Consider the following 22093-nt stretch of genomic DNA (forward strand, 5'->3'; position numbering starts at 1 on the left):
TCCTGACCTCGTGATCCACCCACCCCGGCCTCCCGAAGTGCTGGGATTACAGGCGTGAGCCACCGTGCCCACCAGTTTACTATTTTGAATGGAGTTTGAGCCACTCATTTGCTATGTTCCTGAAAACTCTCTGTTCTTGTTCTAGTGTGAATGAATAAGATGATGTACAATTGGCTCTTCCTTTTTCAGGATGAAGATGTGAATTACTGTATTTTAAAGAAACAGTCTGTCTCTGTCACCCTTCTAATCCTAGATATCTCCAGAAGTGAGTAAGTAATTCTAAAGTTCCTTCAGTTCAGTCCTAGAGTAGAGTCGGGGAGAATTTAGTAGTATGCTAACATTCCTTGGGTGTCTGCCATGTGCCAGAGACCGTGCTGAGTGCCGGAGATTCAAGATAAGGCTAGGGAGACAGAGGTCCTGTCCTTGATGGGAGAGACAGAACGACAATACACATGATCACTGCCAAACAGAGAAGTGGAAGGGAGGAAGAACTCATGAATTGTAGAAAGGAAGGAGAGGCTTCAGATAAGTGTTGGCCCAAGCAGCTTTCTAGTGAGTAGCCTTTTACCAGATGAATAAGTAAAGCATTCCAGGCAGAGGGCATAGTCTATGCAAAGGCAGAGTGGAAACAAGACTGGGTCCACATAATAGCTTCTGCCACTCACCAGCCCTGTGACTCCGGGCCTCAGTGTCCTTACCTACTTCGTGATGATGGTATCTGCTTCACGAGATTGTTGGTGAGGATTTCTGGCAATTCAGCCTCTTTAAAAATGTTGAACTTTGATGAATTATCAGACTTTGTGTTTTCAAGTTCAGCATACTTCCACCTGCGTACTTTGTAATTGCTGAGGGAGCCTTTAAGTTAGGAATCATGTGCTCAGACTTGCCTGTAAGGTAGACTCCTAGCAGCCCAGAAGAGGACGGATTGGAGATGAACAAGATTGGAGGTAAGAAGACTAATAAATAAGCTTCTAAAAAAAAAATACTTTGTCATAAAACCATTGTAGACCCTAACTTTTAAAGTATTCTCCGTGGTAACCTCTGTTTTCATTTAAGAAAATTGATCTGACAGTCTCCTATATTAGTTAGGCTACTTTTGGCAGCAAGCAACAAAAGACTTAGACTCTGGCATGAATAGTGAAGACATTGATTACCTCACCTATGTGCAGTGGGGCAGGCGAGAGACAGGCCTGCAGTTGCTTGCTGATGTTAGGGACTCTAGTGCATTTCATCTCTCTGCTCTTGCATCCTGAGTGTTAGCTTCTTCCTCAGGCAGGTTTCCCAGCCATCACAAGGTGGCTCTGCTCCGTCATTCATATCCAGCCAAGGGACAGAGAACAGGCTCCTCCTCCAGTTAGAATGAGAAGTACTTGAATGTGCCAGCTTAGGTTGGGCATCCACTCAGGCATGGGAACTGTCACTGGCCCCTCCTGGGTGATATGGGGTAAACAAAATTGGATCTCATGAGAAGGGGGAAGGGTGGAAATGGATATTAGGAGGCAACTAACAGTGCCACTGCCCTCTCGCGCTTCCCTGGATTTCACTTGCTTTCTTTTTTTTTTTTTTGAGACGGAGTCTCGCTCTGTCGCCCAGGCTGGAGTGCAGTGGCGCGATCTCGGCTCACTGCAAGCTCCGCCTCCCGGGTTCACGCCATTCTCCTGCCTCAGCCTCTCCGAGTAGCTGGGACTACAGGCGCCCGCCACCGTGCCCGGCTAATTTGTTTATATTTTTTTAGTAGAGACGGGGTTTCACCGTGGTCTCGATCTCCTGACCTCATGATCCGCCCGCCTCGGCCTCCCAAAGTGCTGGGATTACAAGCGTGAGCCACCGCGCCCGGCTTCACTTGCTTTCTTTATTTTTTGAGAAGGGGTCTCGCTCTGTGGCCCAGGCTGGAGTGCAGTGGCACGATCTTGGCTCATTGCATCCTCCACCTCCCAGGTTCAAGTGATTCTCCTGCCTTAGCCTCCCAAGTAGCTGGGATTACAGGCGCATGCCAACACACCCGGCCAATTTTTTTTGTAATTTTAGTAGAGACAGGGTTTTGCCATGTTAGCCAGGCTGTTCCTGAATTCCTGACCTCAAGTGATCCACCCGCCTCAGCCTCCCAAAGTGCTGAGATTACAGGCGTGAGCCACCACGCCTGGCCTGGATTTCACTTTAAAGTCTTACTGATGTTTTACCTGTTGTCTGTTTCTCTTGTGCACCAGTTTGCTGAGCATTTTAATGATATTTAAGGAAAAAGATGTACCTCAGAATTGTGTGGTTGCTAAGATCTTAGGCTTAAGAGAGAGACTACCTGGATCCTCGTCCAACTACTTCCTAGCTTGGTGCCCTTGGGCAAGTTATTTAACATTTCTGAGCCTCAGTTTCGGTATCTGTAGATTGTGGATAATATAATCTACATTGTAGAACATCATAAGGACTGCATGCGCTTGGCACAGGGCCTGCACGCAGCATGCTCAGTGGCCAGGAGCACTGCTTTGACCTTTTTTCCTTCTGTCTTATTTGAATGTAGGGTAAGAGTAAAGTCTCCACCAGAAGCTGGTACCCAGTTACCAAAGATCATCTTCAGCAGGGATGAGAAAGTCCTTGGTCAGAGCCAGGAGCCTAGTGTTAACCCTGTTTCAGCAGGCAACCAGACCCAGAAGACACAAGGTAAACCGTAAGGTGGAAACTGGCTTTCAGTTTTCATTACCTGCTTTGTAGAAGCTTTTTTGTTCCTAATTAAAAGTAAAAGTAAAACATGATCCGTTGTTGTCTTAGCATTATATTTTGGAAGTTACACAAAAATACGTAAACGTTAAAGAAAAATTTGGAAAATCTGAAGCAGATGAAAAAACAACAGTCATTTCTCCTTATTCCCAGTGTTAGAATTTTAGTAATTTATGTTTTCTTATAAGCTTGTTTCATAAGTCTAGAACATTTGATTTTTAAAATTCAGTCATGCTTATAATTTTATATGCATGCCTGATTACTTTTTAGCCCATTTCATACCTATCATATATCCTGTTAAGCAGATACTGTAATTTGCTTAACCTTTCCCCTTAAGGAGACACATTTCCATTTTTGTGTGATTATGAATATTGTTGCAGTGGACTTCCTTATGCATAGAACTCTCTTCATATAGAGAACATTCTTTATGATGGTTTTCAGAATTGCAATTTCTGGTTCAAAGGATATGAATGCTTTTGAGAATATTGATATATATTTTTAAATTCCTTTCCAAGTGAGTTGTGTGGATTTATATTCTTATCAGAAATATGTAGGAATAGTGGGCACATTATCATGTCCTAGCCAATATGGGGTATTTTCTTTTCAAAAAACAAAATCCTAAAATGAAAGGCAAAAAAGGTGTTCCTGTTTATTTATATTTACTCTTATTACTGAGACTGTACTTTTTCTCCACGTGTTGATTAACCATTTTATATTCACTTTTTTTTTATTAACTGTCAGGTTCATCTGATGATTCATGTGAGTTCTTTAAAGATAATTTATGGCCATGTGCAGTGGCTCACGCCTGTAATCCCAGCACTTTGGGAGGCCAAAGTGGGAGGATCACTTGAGGCTAGCAGCTTGGTACCAGCCTGAGCAACATAGCGAGGCCTGTCTCTGCAAAAATAAAAATGAAAAAATTAGCCATGCGTGGTGGCATGTGCCTGTAGTCACAACTCCTCAGGAGACTGAGGCAGGTGGATTGCTTGAACGTGACTGGTCTAGGCCACATTGAGCCGTGATGCACTGCAGCCTGGATGACAGAACAAGACCCTGTCTCTGAAATAAATACGTACATACTTACTGCTTATACAATGTTTTTCTCAAAAGAGGCTGAGCGTGGTGGCTCATGCCTATAATCCCAGCACTTTGGGAGGCCAAGGCGGGCAGATTTACTTGAGGTCAGGAGTTCAAGACCAGCCTGGCCAACATGGTGAAACCCCATCTCTACTAGAAATACAAAAATTAGGCTGGGCATGGTGGCTCACGCCTGTAATCCCAGCACTTTGGGAGGCCGAGGTGGGCGGATCACGAGGTCAGGAGATGGAGACCATCCTGGCCAACATGGTGAAACCCCATCTCTACTAAAAATACAAAAAATTAGCCGGGCGTGGTGGCACGTGCCTGTGATCCCAGCTACTCAGGAGGCTGAGGCAGGAGAATTGCTTGGACCAGGGAAATGGAGGTTGCAGTGAGCCAAGATCGCACCACTGCACTCCAGCCTGGCAACAGAGTGAGACTCTGTCTCAGAAAAAAAAAAAAAAAAAACCACAAAAATTAGCCGGATGTGGTGGCATATGCCTGTAGTCCCAACTATTGGGGAGGGTGAGGCAAGAGAATTTCTCAAACCCAGGAGACGGAGGCTGCAGTGAGCCGAGATTGCGCCACTGCACTCCAGCCTGGGTGACAGAGTGAGAGCCTGTCTCAAAAACAACCACCACCACCGAAAAACAACAACAACAACAAAATCAAAAAAAGAAGCGATTTAATTGTCTAATTGCCTCACGGTTCTGCAGGCTATACAAAGCATGGCGCCGGAATCTACTCCTGGTGAGGGCCTCAGGAAGTTTCCAATCATGGCAGAAGGCAAGGAGTGGGCAGGTCACATGGCAAGAGCAGGAGCAAGAGGGAGTGGGGAGGTGCCACTCTCTTTTAAACAACCAGATGATGCCTGAACTCGGAGCAAGAACTCAACTCCTTACCACAGGGAGGGCACCAGCCATTCCTGAGGGATATGCCCTCGTGACTCAGATACCTCACACTAGCCCTCACATCCAACACTGGGGATTACCTTTCCACATGAGATTTGGAGGGGACAGACATCCAAACTATGTCACTCAGTCTGTCCAACTTGACTGCAGTTAAAAGCCATACAGAAAGACTGCATTTGCGCGATGGTGTAGGTTAATGCCTGTGCACCATCTGCTTCTTGTCTAGCTTCTTTGTGCTCATATCACCTTTGGGAAGAAAATATTCTTTTCTTTCTCTTTATTCTCTTCCTTCCTGCGGGGAGCTTGAAGTCCAGCCTTTCCCAAAAAGAATATCTTTTGGTTTTGTTTTTTTTTTTTGAGATGGAGTCTCGCTCTGTCTCCCAGGCTGGAGTGCAGTGGCGCGATCTCGGCTCACTGCAAGCTCCACCTCCCGGGTTCACGCCATTCTCCTGCCTCAGCCTCCCGAGTAGCTGGGACTACAGGTGCCCGCCACCATGTGGCTAATTTTTTTGTATTTTTTAATAGAGACGGGGTTTCACCATGTTAGCCAGGATGGTCTCAATCTCCTGACCTCATGATCCGCCCACCTCAGCCTCCCAAAGTTCTGGGATTACAGGCGTGAGCCACTGCACCTGGCCCAAGAATACCTTAAGTGAAAACAAAAGATAGATGCCCACTCTGTTCCATGAAAGAAGCCATTAGCAATCTTCTTGCTATAGGGAAGAAAGTATCATTATGCTCATATTACTTGCTATTAACTTTTTCAAGTGTGTAAATGTATCTCATGTTTTTCTTTTTGAGATGGAGTCTCGCTCTGTCACCCAGGCTGGAGTGCAGTGGTATGATCTCAGCTCATTGCAGCCTACACCTTCTGGGTTCAAGGATTCTCCTGTGTCAGCCTCCCGAGTAGCTGGGATTACAGGCATGCACCACCATGCCCGGCTAATTTTTATATTTTTAGTAGAGATAGGGGTTCACCATGTTGACCAGGCTGGTCTCAAACTCCTGACCTCAGGTGATCCACCTGCCTTGGCCTCCCAAAATGCTGGGATTACAGGCGTGAGCCACCGCACCTGGCCTTTTTCTTAAAAAATGTGTTTTCAAATGTGATTACTTAGAAAATTAGGAAAGTCATTCCATGTGGCCTCTCTGGCAATAACATATGCTAGAATATCCAGAAATGAATTCTGTTGTTACTGTTACCAGTTACTAGATACCATTTATAATCTAACAAGGTCTTATTTGCTCCTTCGACAGTAGAAGAATTATGTTTTGGGACCTGAGGAAATGGCAGTCCCCAAGATTATTTTGTTTAATTATTTGATATTAGATAAGCTGGAGCCTCATAAAATGGTACTGTAATATATATATGTATCTGTAAGTTGAGTCATGCAGAGCTCTCTTTTAAATGTTTTTGCTTCTAGACGGTGGAAAGTCTAAAAGAAGTACAGTGGATTCAAAGGTAAGAACTAACCACCCTTTTGTGCTCAGCTCTCCCGGATATGTGTGTACATGTGTGTGTTTGTGTGTGTGTGTGTGTGTATTGATATATATACATACATGCATGCACAGATACATACATATACAGTTGTCCCTTGGTGTCCACAGGGAATTGGTTACGGGAACCCTAATGAATATCAAAATCAGTGGATGCTCATGTCTCTTTTTTTGTTTGTTTTGTTTTTGCTTTTTGTGGTTTTTTTTTTTGTTTTTTTTTTTTTTTTTGAGACGGAGTCTTGCTCTGTTGCCCAGCTGGAGTGCAGTGGTGAGATCTCGGCTCACTTCATGCTCTGCCTACTGGATTCACGCCATTCTCCTGCCTCAGCCTCCTGAGTAGCTGGGACTACAGGCGCCCACCACCACGCCCGGCTAATTTTTTTGTATTTTTAGTAGAGACGGGGTTTCACCGTGTTAGCCAGGATGGTCTCGATCTCCTGACCTCGTGATCCGCCCGCCTCGGCCTCCCAAAGTGCTGGGATTACAGGCATGAGCCACTGGGCCCGGCCGATGCTCATGTCTCTTATATAAAATGGCATAGTATTTACACATAACCTACACACATCCTCCTGTGTACTTTAAATCATCTCTGGAGTACTCATGATACCTAACACAACGTAAATGCTTTGTAAATAGTTGTTACACTGTGTTGGTTTCTTATTTGTGTTACTTATTACTATTTTTAATCTTACTTTAAAAAATTTTTTTGGTTGACGGTTCAATCTGCAGATTTTAAAAAAATAAAAACAAAACAAAAAATTCTACAGGGAATTGTTTCCTATTTTGGGGGAGAGCACTGACATACTGAAACAATTTCAAGGGAAAATTGATTCCTGGCTGGGCATGGTGGCTTGCGCCCATAATCCCAGCACTTTGGGAGGCTGAGGTGGGTGGATTGTTCAAGACCAGCCTGGGCTACATGGTGAAACCTTATCTCTGCAAAAAATAGAAAATTAGCGGGCATGGTGGTACGCGCCTGTGGTCCCAGCTGCTCTGGAGGCTGAGGTGGAAGGATCACCTGAGCCTTTAAGTGCAGCTGCTCTGGAGGCTGAGGCTACAGTGAGCTATGATTGTGCCACTTCACTCTAGCCTGGGTGACAGAGTGAGACCCTGTCTCAAAAAAAAAAAAGGGAAAAGGCCGGGCGCGGTGGCTCACGCTTGTAATCCCAGCACTTTGGGAGGCCGAGGCGGGCGGATCACAAGGTCAGGAGATCGAGACCACGGTGAAACCCCGTCTCTACTAAAAATACAAAAAAAATTAGCCGGGCGTGGTGACGGGCGCCTGTAGTCCCAGCTACTCGGAGAGGCTGAGGCAGGAGAATGGCGTGAACCCGGGAGGCGGAGCTTTCAGTGAGCCAAGATTGCGTCATTGCACTCCAGCCTGGGCGACAGAGCGAGACTCTGTCTCAAAAAAAAAAAAAAAAGGGAAAAGAAAATTGATTTCTAAGTTGCACAGCACTTAACATGATGTAGGGTCAGGTAGTTAGGGAAGGAAGATACCAGACCATCAGAAAAGCCCTCTGGAAGGAGCTGTCACTGGGGCTGAGTTTGGAGTTTGTTCAGGGAAGAGGAAGACAAGGAAGGGGAGGAAGAATGCCATACGCAAAGACTGGATGATGACAAATGCTGAGCATTGGCTCATTTGAAGTGAAAGACACATATTTGGGAGCAGAGAGAGATCTTAGATAATATAGGGCCAAGCAATAGAGGGAATTGATGCGCAGGCAATGGGAAGTCATCCTGAGTTCCTGATTGGGAAAGACTGTTTATTAAAGATCATAATTCTGAAAGTGATGTGAAGGGTAGCCTTGGAGAAGGAGAAAGGGTTGTTAGAAGGACCAGGAAGGACACAGTTGTGAGAATACAGGTTTCAGGTGATGAGGATCTGGACTAGAGCAGAGCCTTGGACGGTAAACGACTGGGAAGCCAGTTACGGTGATGAGAGGGAAAGAGAGGAGCAGAGGAGTGGGTGGTAGAAATAGCAAAAGTGGAAAAAGTGGGAAAGTTTTGGTTTGCGATATCTTGATTTCTCCTTGAGAGGGACATCTAAATGGTGACGTTTTGTCTTAACAGCTTTGTGGAAGTATAATTGACTTAAAATAAACTGTAGATATGTAAAGCAGCAGTCTGATAACTGACTTATCAATCAAGATAGTGAAATATCCATCACCCCAAAAATTTCTTCTGCCTTTTTGTAAGCCCCCTGTCCCCAAGCAATCACTGATCTGTCACTATAGTATAGACTAGTTTTATGGAACTTTATATAACTGAATTATGCAGCACTCTTTTCTGTCTTATATTCAGCATAATTACTTTTGAGTTCATCCACATTGTTGCATGTATCATTTCTTTTCATTGCTCAGTTTTACTGTATAAATGGCAATATTTTGATTTATTATTATTATTATTTTTTTGCTGAGGGGAATGGAGTCTCGCTGTACCACCCAGGCTGGAGTGCAGTGGCATGATCTCAACCTCCACCTCCCAGGTTCAAGCAGTTCTCCTGCCTCAGCCTCTGGAGTAGCTGGGATTATAGACTACGTACCACCACGCCTGGCTGATTTGTGTATTTTTAGTAGAGATGGAGTTTCACCTTGTTGGCCTGGCTGGTCTTGAACTCCTGACCTCAAGTGATCTGCCCACCTTTGCCTCCCAATGTGTTGGGATTACAGGCGTGAGCCACTGCGCCTGGCCAATATTTTGATCATTTGATGTCAGGAGTAGAATTCAGGGGATGTGACAGGGCATGGCCTGGGTCAGCACCCTTAGTCTGGCTGAAGCTTCAAGGGTAGACAAGCTGTCTAGCCAAAAGATTCAAGGCAGGGGGCGGAGGTAGGGGTTAGTGCAGAAGCAGAAGAGACAGGTGAAGAACAACCACCATTCTCTGTGAAAGCAGATTTCAGCCATCTTGAAAGGATAGTCAGTTTTATTTTCAGAGAGCTTTTGAAGGTCAGCAAATTTAGAGTTTAAGAAACATGTTTTGTTTTGTTTTGTTTAATAAATTACTTTTAATTAGCATGCTTTCTATGCCAGTGTCATCCTAAAACATACTGTTATGTCTTTTTAGGCCATGGGAGAGAAATCCTTTTCTGTTCATAATAATGGTGGGGCAGTGTCATTTCAGGTATGTATGCTCTTTGTGTAAAGCCTTCTAGAATTTCTACCATGTAAAAGGGTAATTTTTTTTTTAGAGGAATTTTGAATTTAGGAATGACAACTTAGGTATGCCCTGTATCAGTCACTTAAATGCAATAGCTCTCCCTATAACAAACCCACGAGGTGGATATTGTTACCCATCTACTTACCAAATCATAAGTCTCTGAGAGTGAATAACTTTGTGACTATCTAGGTGACACGGTACAGTTTCCAACCCAGTCCTGCCTGGCTGTTCCCGTGACCCCTTTGCCCCGACCCCATGCTACCTCCCATTCAAAGTGTGCCAGAAGCATAGGACCCCATGCTTGAAAGGACCATTGGTGATGATTTACGGTGATGTTGTAATTTTAGAGATGATTTCACCCAGACTCAGAGGCTTTGAGTGACCTGCTTAGCTGTCACAGTTATTAATTGCCCATGAGTGTTTAGGGGCAGCATAATAGCATACGTATGGAAACAAGATACTGGACTGGGCCTCAGAACCCACTTAATAGCTGGGTGATACTGGACAACTCACTTCATTTTTTTTTTTGTTTTGTTTTTGAGACAAGGTCTCACTCTGTTGCCCAGGCTGGAGTGCAATGGTATAATCACGGCTCACTGCAGCCTCAACCTCCCAGGCTCAGCTCAAGTGATCCTCCTGCCTCAGCCTCCCAAGTAGGTGAGACTACAGGCATAGACCACCATGCCTGGCTAATTGTTAAATTTTTTGTAGAGATGAGGTCTTGCTCTGTTGCCCAGGCTGGTCTCAAACTCCTGGGATCAAGCAGTCCTCTTGCCTGGTCTCACTTACTTTCTGAACCTCACTGTTTAATCATCTAAAAATAAAAAATGGCAGGGCATGGTGGCTCACGCCTGTTATCCCAGCACTTTGGAAAGCTGATGTAGGTGGATTGCTTGAGCCCAGGAGTTTTGAGACCAGCCTGGGCAACATGGTGAAACCTCATCTCCACACAAAATACAAAAATTAGCCAGTCATGGTGGTAGATGCTTATAGTCCCAGCTACTAGGGAGGCTAAGGTGGGAGGATCACTTGAGCCCAGGAGTTCAAGACTATCCTGGGAAATATGGTGAAACTTCATCTCTTAAAAAAAATACAAAAATTAGCCAGGTGTGGTGGCATGTGCCTCTAGTCCCAGCTACTAGGGAGGCTGAGGCAGTAGGATTACTTGAGCCTGGGAGGTCAAGGTTCACACAGTGAACCTCGAGCATGCCACTGTACTGCAGCCTGGGTGACAGAGTGAGACCCTGTCTCAAAAAAAAAAAAAAAAAAAAAGCCTACAGTGAAATGCACAGGTCATGTCTTAAGTGTACAGTTTGTTCAGTACTGACAGATGCATGTATACCCATGTAATTCACTGTCTCAGTATTTCTGTGTTTCCAACTTCTGAGAAAGCCCCTCTGTCCCCATAAGCACTGTTCTGATTTCTTTTTCCACAGATCATTTTGCCTGTTCAACAATTTTTGTATGTTCTTTAAGTGTAGTAACCATCATTTTCGTCGCTATCCATGTTAATAGCTAACGGTTATTGAGAACTTGCAGGGTGCTCATTTGCTCAGAACCCTCCAACAGCTTTCCATCTGTCTTGGAGTAAAGCCCAAGTCTTCCCACTGGTCTGCAAGGCCCATGTGGTCTAGCCCCTGTTGTCTCTCTGATCTCAGCTCCTGTTATTCACACTCTGCTCTCCACACAAGCCACCTTGCTCTTTCTCGGACAGATGAGGCTTTAGGCTCTGCTCTCGCTGTTCCCACAGGCAGGAATGCTGTCTCTCAGAATTCCGCAAGTCTTTGCTGAAATGTCACCTTCTCAACAAAGCCTCTTCTTGTTTGTAGCTCACTCCTATTTCCCTCATTGTGCTCTGTCTTTCCTTAGTATTATCACTTCCAACATGCTATATACTTTACTTAGTTATGTTTATTGCCTGTCTCCCCCTCTATAGAAGGTACCTTAAGGGCAGGGGTTTTCTCTCTCTTATTGATGTATATGAAACTCCTGATCTTGGTCTTGGCCTATATTTATAGAGACTAATGAACCAATACCAGGCATTGTACTAAGTTCTTCTATGTCATTATCTCAGTTAATCCTCTCAACAACTCTGTGAAGTCGGTATTGTTATTTTTTCTCTTTTACCAATAAGAAACTGAGCTCAGAGAGGTAATGTAACTTGTCCCAAGCAGGGGATTCAGTTCCACATTTGTTTGACTCCAAGGCCCATGTGTTTAACCACTTTGCGTTTTACTGCCTCCTTGAGAAAATACAAAAGGCACTTTTCTCTCTTCCTTCTCTCACTTTAAAATGCTTGTTAATAAAATGAGTTTTTATAATGTTTTTCAGGCCGGGCATGGTGGTTCACGCCTGTAATCCCAGCACTTTGGGATCACAAGGTCAGGAGTTTGAGACCAGCCTGGCCAACATAGTGAAACCCCGTCTCTACTAAAAAAATAAATAAATAAATACAAAAAATTAGCTGGGTGTGGTGGTGGTGGGTGCCTGTAATCCCAGCTACTTGGGAGGCTGAGACAGGAGAATCACTTGAACCCAGGAGGCTGAGGTTGCAGTGAGCCGAGATCACGCCACTGCACTCCAGCCCGGGCGACAGTCTGAGACTCCATCTCAAAAAAAAAAAAAAGTTTTTCAAATGCTTCCCTCTTTTTTAATCACAAAGGAAAGTGTTACAGGATGCACACGTGTGTCAGGCGAGCATCCAGGCACAGCAGTCTGCATGGTGATTAGCAACACGTGCTGAAACAGCCTATCCGCAGGGTTCTTGGGATGCGTGGAGCAGGCAGTGCATGGGTAGCTTGCGTTTCTCTGGCTTTCCCCCACCTTGGAAAGAAGTCGTCATGATTTCTCCCTGTTGTACCCAGTGTCTCCCAGTCTTGGATGGTGCAGTCCACGCTGAGCGCTTCTGCTTCATTCATGGCGTGGGGATAGTGGTTTATCTACCTAAATACAGGAAGGGGACTGTCAGGGCTTATTCCAACTCTAGAGCTGACATTTTTGTTTTGTTTTTGTCTCTAAGGGTCAGGTACCTACTCTGATCAACCATGATGATTCTATTGATTTTTTAAAAAAATTATATCTTTTAAACTTTCGTATCTTTTTTAGACTTCCCCTGAATCTTTTAAAATAGAAGTTGTCCATGTGTTTAGAAAAGTTTTCTTATTCTGGCTAGCTCAGGGGATTAAAATACACATTCACATTCACAATTGAGTTTGGCACGTGGTTTAACATATTAATCATTCCAGCTCATATGTTCTTGGTCTTTTATTTTTATTTTTGTCAGATGTCTTTTTTTCCCCATTTTTTTAAGTTGTGAGGTACAGTATACATGCAGAAGAGTGTAAAGTACTTATATTGAGTTTAACAAGTAACTATGAACAGTCACCTTTATGATTCACCACCCAGGACAAGAAATAGAACAGTTCCAGCACCTGAGAAACCTTGTGTCTCCCTCGCAGTCCTTCCCAACTCTAGAGCAACCCCTGTCATGAAAAATGCTACCATAGTCACTTCCTAGCTTTTCTTTGTAGTTTAATAGGTATATATATGTAGCCCTAAAAATGTATTTCAGGGAGATTTCTTTTTATTGGTAGAACTTATGGCTGAAGTAAAATTTTCTTAGGCTTGACCAAGAAGTCATATTCTCTAAGTCTATCTGTCTTTTGGTTTACATTAAACTTCATTTAAACTCATGAAATGTGTGAAAAACAGAAAACTGTCTAAATGTGGAAAATGTAGCCTTCATTATTGTTCTCTGAAACTGTAGTTGTAAATTTTGATGAGGAAATATTGATTGGTTTTCAAGTATAAGATGAGCCTCCTTTTTAAAGAGTATTTTATACCTATAAAGAGCAAAATAATACGTTAGCTTGAAGACTAGATAACTACATCTTAGGTTATCTTTGAAGACTTCCACAAAGACCATCACAGATGGCTAGATCTGTGATAAAACAGGCATAGTAAAATGTTCATTGTAGAAGTGAGGTTGTGGCTATGTAGCTTTCACTATAAAATTGTCAGCTGTTCTGTATGCTTGAAAATTGTAACAAAGTATCGGAAAGGAATCATAGAGTAAGAAGATATCTCTTTAAACTCTGCTGTGGGAGAATTGATAATTTAAGCGGTCTGTCTTTATTTCCTTCAATCCATTAATATTCATAATTTATTTCTAAGGTTTAAAAATACAGCTGAGTAGAATTTGAACAAAAAAGTAAACAATACTTTAAAAGAAAAAATAAAAGAAAAAAAATATATATAGCTGAGGATTTGGGTACCTTTAAATGTTTTCTTCTTCACTTTCAGTTTTTCTTTAACATCAGCACTGATGACCAAGAAGGCCTTTACAGTCTTTATTTTCATAAATGCCTTGGAAAAGAATTGCCAAGTGACAAGTTTTCATTCAGCCTTGATGTGAGTACTGTTTGGAGATTGTTCTACGTGGATTTCGTCAGCATAAAATGCGAGATTTGTTTCTGTATAAGATTAGATTCTAAGAACACTTAAGAAAAGAATGTGGACAGACACACATTCCTGCCACTGTGCAGGATACTTCAGCAGAGGATTCATAGGAAAATACAAAGCAATTTAGGATGTGTCTGCACTTCAACCTGTGCATTAAGAATGTGGTTGTTTTGGCCGGGCATGGTGGCTCATGCCTGTAATCCCAGCATTTGGGAGGCTGAGGTGGGCAGATCACCTGAGTCCAAGAGTTTGAGACCAGCGTGGGCAACATGGCAAAACCCTCTCTCTACAAAAAAATATGAAAAATTAGCCAGGCATGGTGGTACACACCTCTAGTCCCAGCTACTCAGGTGGGAGGATTTCTTGTGCCCAGGAGGCAGAGGTTACAGTAAACCGAGATTGCATCACTGCACTCCAGCCTGGGCAAAAGGGTGAGACCCTGTCTCAAATCAAAAAAAAAAAAAAAAAGTGGTTGTGTGGTTATTTGCTGGTACTCACTTTTTTTTTTTTTTTTTTTTTTTTGAGATGGAGTTTCATTCTTGTTGCCCAGGCTGGAGTGCAATGGCGTGATCTTGCCTCACTGCAACCTCCACCTCCTGGGTTCAAGCGATTCTCCTTCCTCAGCCTCCTGAGTAGCTGGGATTACAGGCACCTGTCACAATGCCTGGCTAATTTTTTTTTTTTTTTTTTGAGACGTAGTCTTCCTCTGTCACCCAGGTTGGAGTGCAGTGGTGCAATCTTGGCTCACTGCAACCTCCGCCTCCTGGGTTCAAGCGATTGTCCTTCCTCAGCCTCCCAAGTAGCTGGGATTACAAGGGCGTGCCACCACACCCGGCTAGTTTTTGTATTTTTAGTAGAGACAGGGTTTCACTATGTTGGCCAGGCTGGCCTTGAACTCCTAACCTCGTGATCCACTCACCTCGGCCTCCCAAAGTGCTGGGATTACAGGTGTGAGCCACTGCACCTGGCTCTAATTTTTTTTGTATTTTTAGTAGAGACGGGGTTTCACCGTGTTGGCCAGGCTGGTGTTGAACTCCTAATCTCAGGTAATCGTGATACACCCGCCTCAGCCTCCCAAAGTGCTGAGATTACAGGTGTGAGCCACCATGCCCAGCCACTGGTACTTACTTTCTTAAGCTTAAGTGAAACAACTGAGATTCCAAATTGCTGAATGAGGGATGACATGTTCCTGAAAAGTAAAAATTAATTTCATGCTGGTTTCAGATTGAGATCACAGAGAAGAATCCTGACAGCTACCTCTCAGCAGGAGAAATTCCTCTCCCCAAATTATACATCTCAATGGCCTTTTTCTTCTTTCTTTCTGGGACCATCTGGATTCATATCCTTCGAAAACGACGGTAAACTATTACTTCCTTGAGCCCTTCAACTTAAGAGCGTGTTGAGATTTGAATAATTTCACTGTTTGTTGGCTCCTGAACATGGAGGCAGCTGGCACTTAGCAGTGTTGTTCCTTTCAAAGGGCATCTTCCCAGAAACAGTATGAAGATTGTGCGGGAGCATTATGGTGTGGGAGCCCTTTGCATGCCCTGGTGTCTGTTCACTTCCTGTTGTTTTGTTTAAAAAGCAAATCTAAATTTTTTTTTTTTTTGAGACATATTCTCACTCTGTCTCCCAGGCTGGAGTGCAGTGGCGTGATCTCAGCTCGCTGTAAGCTCCGCCTCCCAGGTTCACGCCATTCTCCCACCTAAGCCTCCCAAGTAACTGGGACTACAGGCGCCCACCACCACGCCCGGCTAATTTTGTTTTTGTATTTTTAGTAGTGATGGGGTTTCACCGTGTTAGCCAGGATGATCTCGATCTCCTGACCTCATGATCTGCCCACCTGGGCCTCCCAAAGTGCTGGGATTACAGGCGTGAGCCACCGTGCCCAGCCCTACGTATTTTTAATGGTATGCAAGCAAAATAGACTGTATAAGCTAAGTGTTTCCGTGGTGGAGATCCTACAGTCCAGGACTGAGAGTAAACACATGGGTCTCACTCAGGGGCTGTTGCTTCTGGAGAGGAAGTTAGTGACGGTGAGCACTGCCTGGCGAGAGCATGGAGTTACTGCTTAGAACTGAAGGTCTTGGCTCAAAGCTGCGCTGGGATAGATTCTCTGCATTGACTTCCAGATGCTTGTCACTGGACAAAACCTCTTCAAAGCCCATCTGCCTGGCTTTTAGCCTTTTTTTCTGAAACCTCTGAGGCTTTAACTTCCTGTACTTGGTTCTTGAGGGGAGCAGCTGCATATGTGTGAATTCTTTCTCCTTCCAAGAAAATTGAAAACAAAATATTAATATTCACTTAGAGAATTGTGTAAAGTATTATAAGGCTCATAAACTGAGTAAATGATGGTATGTGAATATGCTATTATAATATGGATTGATTTAAATTCATAGAATAATTAAGCACCCTGAAATACCTCTTTCTGTGGAGCATTGGGGTGGACATTGAGACTTCTTTAGTCCCTGGTAGCTTGATTGTCTTCTAATGAACATGCTCAGAGTCTGGTATATTAGAATCTGGCTGGGTTCAGTTGCTGGTACCTATTTGTTGTGATATCCTGTACACCCACCAGATAGAAAGAGTTTCTTGTTTACTTGGGAAGGAGCTACATAATCATGTTTGGGCTAGATTTTCAAGCAGCAGTTACTAAGAAAGAATCTTATGGGCTGGGCGTGGTGGCTCACACCTATAATCCTAGTGCTTTGGGAAGCCAAGGAAGGAGGATCACTTGAGTCCGTGAGTTTGAGACCAGCTTGGGCAACATAGAAAGACCCCATTCCTTTTTTTTTTTTTTCGAGATGGAGTCGCTCTCCCCTAGCCCCCAGGCTGGAGTGCAGTGCCTAATCTCAACTCACTGCAGCCTCCGCCTCCGAGTTCAAGCGATTCTTGTGCTTCAGCCTCTGAAGTAGGTGAGATTACAGGCATGTGCCAACATACCCAGCTTATTTTTATATTTTTAGTAGAGACGGGGTTTTGCCATGTTGGCCAGGCTGGTCTTGAACTGCTGACCTCGGGTAATTTACCTGGCTCAGCTTCCCAAAGTGCTGAGATTACAGGCATGAGCCACCCACACCTGGCCCAGCAAGACTCCATTTCTACAAACAAATTTAAAAATTATCCAGTTGTGGGCTGGGTGCGTTGGCTCACATCTGTAATCACAGCACTTTGGGAGGCCGAGGTGGGCAGATCACGAGGTCAGGAGATCGCGACCATCCTGGCTAACACGGTGAAACCCCGTCTCTACTAAAAATACAAAAAGTTAGCCTAGCGTGGTGGCGGGCGCCTATAGTCCCAGCTACTCAGGAGGCCGAGGCAGGAGAATGGTGTGAACCCGGGAGGTGGAGCTTGCAGTGAGCTGAGATTGTGCCACTGCACAAAACAACAACAACAAAAATTATCCAGTTGTGGTGCTGCACGCCTGTAGTGCTCACTACTTGGGAGGCTGAGGTGGGAGGATTGCTTGAGCCCAAGGGTTCGAGGCTGCAGTGAGCTATGTTTGTGCCACTGCATTCCAGCTTGGGACACAGAATAAGACTGTCTCTAAGAGAGAGGCAGATGGAAGGAGGGAAGGTTATAAAAACTTAGGCCATAAAAGTTTTGGGGTGGGTTTTTTATTTTTATTTTTTTTTTTGAGACACAGTCTCGCTTTGTCACCCAGGCTAGAGTGCAGTGGTGAGATCTCAGCTCACCGCAACCTCTGTCCCCCAGGTTCAAGCGATTCTCTTGCCTCAGCCTCCCGAGTAGCTGGGATTACAGGTGCCTGCCACCATGCCTGGCTAATTTTTGCATTTTTAGTAGAGATAGGGTTTTGCCATGTTGGCCAGGCTGGTCTTGAACTCCTGACCTCAGGTGATCCACCTGCCTTGGCCTCCCAAAGTGCTGGGATTACAGGCATGAGCCACCGTGCCCCGCCTCAGTTTTGGTTTTTTTGTTTTTTTTTTTTTTAAAGAAAGTTCTACTTTTGTCTTTACTGGAAAAGTAAGAACTAGGAGTCAGATCTGATTTCAGGTGTGAACTTGGACAGTGACTGCCTGTGTGCCTTGCTTCACTCTAAATCTCTTTTTTCTTGGCTATGAAACTGGGACAGTAATAGTTACTCTGCCTTCCTGTAAGAGTCTTGGATTCTTAGACTTGTTCTGTGATTCCCCCTAAGATAATGTATATGAGAGGGCTTTGCAAATCAGGGTGCCATCCAAACATGAGGTATTTATAAAATAGTTGAGTAGCCAGGGGTTCAGTGGTGTTTTAATTTTCCTTTAGTTATTGGTGGCAATAGTCATTGTCACTGGTTCGCTTATATCAAATTGTGGTAATAGTTTCTTTTTTTTCTTTCTTTTTTTTTTTTTTTTTTGAGACAAAGTCTCGCTCTGTCGCCAGGCTGGAGTGCAGTGGCACAATCTTGGCTCACTGCAACCTCCACCTTCCAGGTTCAAGTGATTCTTCTGCCTCAGCCTCCCAAGTAGCTGGGACTACAGGCATCCGCCACCATGCCTGGCTAATTTTTGTATTTTTAGTAGAGACAGGGTTTCACCGTGTTGCCAGGATGGTCTTGATCTCTTTACCTCATGATCCACCCGCCTTGGCCCCCCAATGTGCTGGGATTACTGGCATGAGCCACTGTGCCCAGACCGTGGTAACAGTTTTCAATCTGTGGTTAAATGAGGCTGACCTATTGTGTACAAGTCTCATCTGTAATTTTTGTTGGAGTATAGTGTGCATGGGGGAAGGTCTCATTTAAGTCCTTCCCATGCTTTCTCAGGAGTCTTAGAGTCAGTTCTGGTAGGCTGGAAACTCACATGATATAAAAGCATATGACCAAGGCCGCCAGGCGCATTTCACTGGCCCCTGAAAGCTGGCAACAACTGAGAGATCTTTGCCTCATTTATTGAGGCCCAGAGAGGGGAAACGAGAGCCAGTGTCACCCAACAGAGCTGGGACTGGAACCCGGGTCTGCTTGCTAGTATGTGTCAGGCCCCTCCCAACTTCGAGTGTAGGGAGAACTAGTATTTGAGCCGAGGTCAGCGAGGCTTATTCTTTCCATCACATCTCTGCCCCATCGTAGATGTTCTAACCATGGACTGCAAGTCAAGGTTGCCAGAGTGTGAATGAGCCCAGCTCTTTGTGGTGGGTGGTTTACACTCTGGGTAAATCTCATTGGCATTCAGTAGTTCCAGACTATTCTGGCCTTGACTTCCCTTTTGACCTTTAGGTAGGTGGGCCCTGGAACAGGAAAGTACCAGGGAGGAAATGAGCCCAGAAACTGATATCCCTTTGTGGCACACTCTCATTCTCACTCGGTGCCAGGCCCCTTTCCTGCTCTGTGGTTCCCCTTCATTTCCTGTCCCCTCTCCCACTCCTTCCCAGCCTTGGAGAACTGCTCAAATGTGTTGCATATACGTTTTTGGACTTCTTTTTTTTTTTGAGACCTAGTCTCACTCTGTGCCCCAGGCTGGAGTGCAGTAGTGCAATCTCGGCTCACTGCAACCTCCGCCTCCCGGATTCAAGCAATTCTCGTGCTTCAGCCTCCTGAGTAGCTGGGACTATAGGCGCTCGCCACTATGCCCGGCTAATTGTTGTGTTTTTAGTAGAGACGGGGTTTCACCTTGTTGGCCAGACTGGCCTACAATTCGTGACCTCAAGTGATCTGCCTCCCAAAGTGCTGGGATTATAGGCATGAGCCACTGCGTCTGGCCTGATTTTTTTTTATATTTCTATATTCTTATAGATAAGTACTGTTTATTGGTGTTGCATTTATTTTAAATTTACATACAATATCTATAGACGTTGTTGTACATTTTTTACTCAGTAATATCCTTTCTGCGATCTAGCCATGTGGCTGAGTGTGCGTCTCATTCATTGATTTTTACCTACTTCACAGCATCCCATGCTCTGTGTCCTCACATTTGACTGCTTTGGTCCTTTAGTGATGGACACACGCCCGGACTGCCTACATCTCCTTGCTACCCCAGCCAGTGCTGGCATGAACTTCCGAAGATCCCCTGTGGATCTGTGCAGCCTCTGAGCTGCAGCCCCAGAAGGAAGCACACTGTGCCATGGGTAGTTAATTTCTTTTCTTTTCTTTTCTTTTCTTTTCTTTTTTTTTTTTGAGACAGAGTCTCACTTTGTCACCCAAGCTGGAGTGCAGTGGCACCATCTTGGCTCATTGCAACCTCCGCCTCCTGAGTGCAAGCAATTCTCCTGCCTCACCCTCCTGAGTAGCTGGGACTACAGGCATGTACCACCATGCTGGGCTAATTTTTGTATTTTTAGTAGAGACGGGTTTTCACTGTGTTGGCCAAGCTAGTCTTGAACTCCTGACCTCAAGAGATCCTCCTGCCTCAGCCTCCCGAAGTGCTGGGACTACAGGCATGAGCCACTGCACCCAGCCATCAGTTAATTTCGTTAAAGGCCAGATTGCCTTCCAGTGTGGCATATAGGTTTATACATCTACCAGTGATGCATACATAATAAGGTTTGCTGTTTCTCCACATTCTCACCAATACTGACATCTTAATTTTTGCCAATCTGATAGATGTAAAGTGGTATCTTGCTTTATTTTGCATTTCTCTGAATATTGGTGATGTGGATTATCATTTTAGGGACTCATTAACCATTTCCACTTTTGTGGCTGCCTGTATTCTTTGCTTTTTTTTTTTTTTTTTTTTTTTTTGAGACAGGGTCTCACTACGTTGTCCAGGCTGGAGCAGTGGCATAATCAAGGCTTACAGCAGCCTCAAACTCCTGAGCTCAAGTGATCCTCCCACCTCAGCCTCCTGAACAGCTGAAACTATAGGGACGCACCACCACTCCTGGCTTAATTTTTGTTTGTTTTGAGACTGTTTGTTTTGAGACAAGGACTCACTCTGTCACCCAGTCTGGAGTGCAGTGGCACAGTCACGGCTCACTGCAGCCTTTGCCTCCTGGGCTCAAGTGATCCTCCCACATCAGCCTCCCAAGTAGCTGGGACTACAGGTGTGCACCGCCACACCCAGCTAACTTTTTGTATTTTTGGTAGAGACGGAGTTTCGTCATCTTGCCCAAGCTAATCCCAAACTCTTGGGCTCAAGTAATCTTCCCACCTCAGCCTCCCTAAGTGTGGGATTACAGGCATGAGCCACTGCACCTAGCCTCATAATAGTCTTAATATGTTCTATTAGGTTAATTCCTAAGGGGGGGATGGGAAGGAGTAGAGGAATTTAATGCCCAGCAGCCCAAAGGTGGACTAGTATCTGTGACGCGGTGGTTATGGGAATGGGTGCTTTGTCTCATTGGCCTGGAGTATTTGCAGACACCAGCCATAAAGGAGAGAGAAATGGGCATGACCCTGGCTCTTTCTCCCCACACATCCCTACTGCTGACTCCCAGCCCCCGCTACTCTGGGCTGCAGACTTCCCCTACAGCTATTTGTAATCGCTTTCTGCTTTCCTGGGAGTTCTGTGCTGTTTTCTCAGGTCCATCTACCTCATTCTTGCCTCTGGCTTTCCCAGGGTGGTTTCCGGGAACAAGCTGGCAGCCTGTGTTAGATTTCCATTTACTCAAGAGTTGGAATCCATCGTGTCTGGCTTTAGTGCATAACCCTCAGGTTCATTCACAACATTAAGTTGTGTATTAGAGATTCCTTTAGGACTCCATTCAAGGCCTTTTTTACCAGCAAAAAGTACTTTATAAAAAAAGTGGCCGAGTGCGGTGGCTCACCCCTGTAATCCCAGCACTTTGGGAGGCTGAGGCAGGTGGATTACTTGAAGTCAGGAGTTCAAAATCAGCCTGGCCAATGTGGTGAAACCCTGTCTCTACTAAAAATACAAAAATTAGCCGGACATCGTGGCGCACGCCTGTAATCCCGGCTACTCAGGAGGTTGAGGCGGTAGGGGGCATCACTTGATCCCGGGAGGTGGAGTTTGCGGGGAGCCGAGTTCGTGCCACTGCACTCCAGCCTGGGTGACAGAGCGATACTCTGTCTCAAAAAAAAAAGTTTTAGCTGGGTACAGTGGCTCATGCCTGTAACATCAACACTTTGAGAGGCCGAGGTGTGTGGATTGCTTGGCCAGGGGTTCAAGACCAGCCTGGGAAACTCAACACAACCCTTTCTGTATAAAAAATACAAAACAAATTAGTTGGGCGTGGTGGCATACACCTAAAGCCATCCTCCCACCTCAGCTTCCCGAGAGCTGCTTGATTGCTTGAGCCCGAGTTCAAGGCTGCAGTGAGCCGTGATGACACCACTGTCCTCTAGCCTGGGTGACAGAATAAGACCTTGTCTCAAAAA

At 44.8% G+C, this 22093-nt stretch overlaps 1 protein-coding gene across 3 annotated transcripts in view; it reads left to right on the forward strand.

The window, feature by feature from the left end:
- Positions 1–22093, forward strand: part of GPR107 (G protein-coupled receptor 107) — an 87790-nt gene that overhangs the window by 24841 nt on the left and 40856 nt on the right. For 2 of the 3 annotated variants that reach the window (XM_032165419.2, XM_058445168.1), the window contains exons 4-9: positions 190–269; positions 2516–2655; positions 6128–6165; positions 9268–9324; positions 13663–13770; positions 15046–15179. In XM_032165419.2, coding sequence (XP_032021310.1) covers positions 190–269; positions 2516–2655; positions 6128–6165; positions 9268–9324; positions 13663–13770; positions 15046–15179 — 557 coding nt within the window. The other variant, XM_058445169.1, reaches the window with a different exon arrangement.

This window comes from Hylobates moloch, unplaced genomic scaffold, assembly GCF_009828535.3.
Source record: "Hylobates moloch isolate HMO894 unplaced genomic scaffold, HMol_V3 SCAFFOLD_10, whole genome shotgun sequence".
NCBI classification, from domain to species: Eukaryota; Metazoa; Chordata; class Mammalia; order Primates; family Hylobatidae; genus Hylobates; species Hylobates moloch.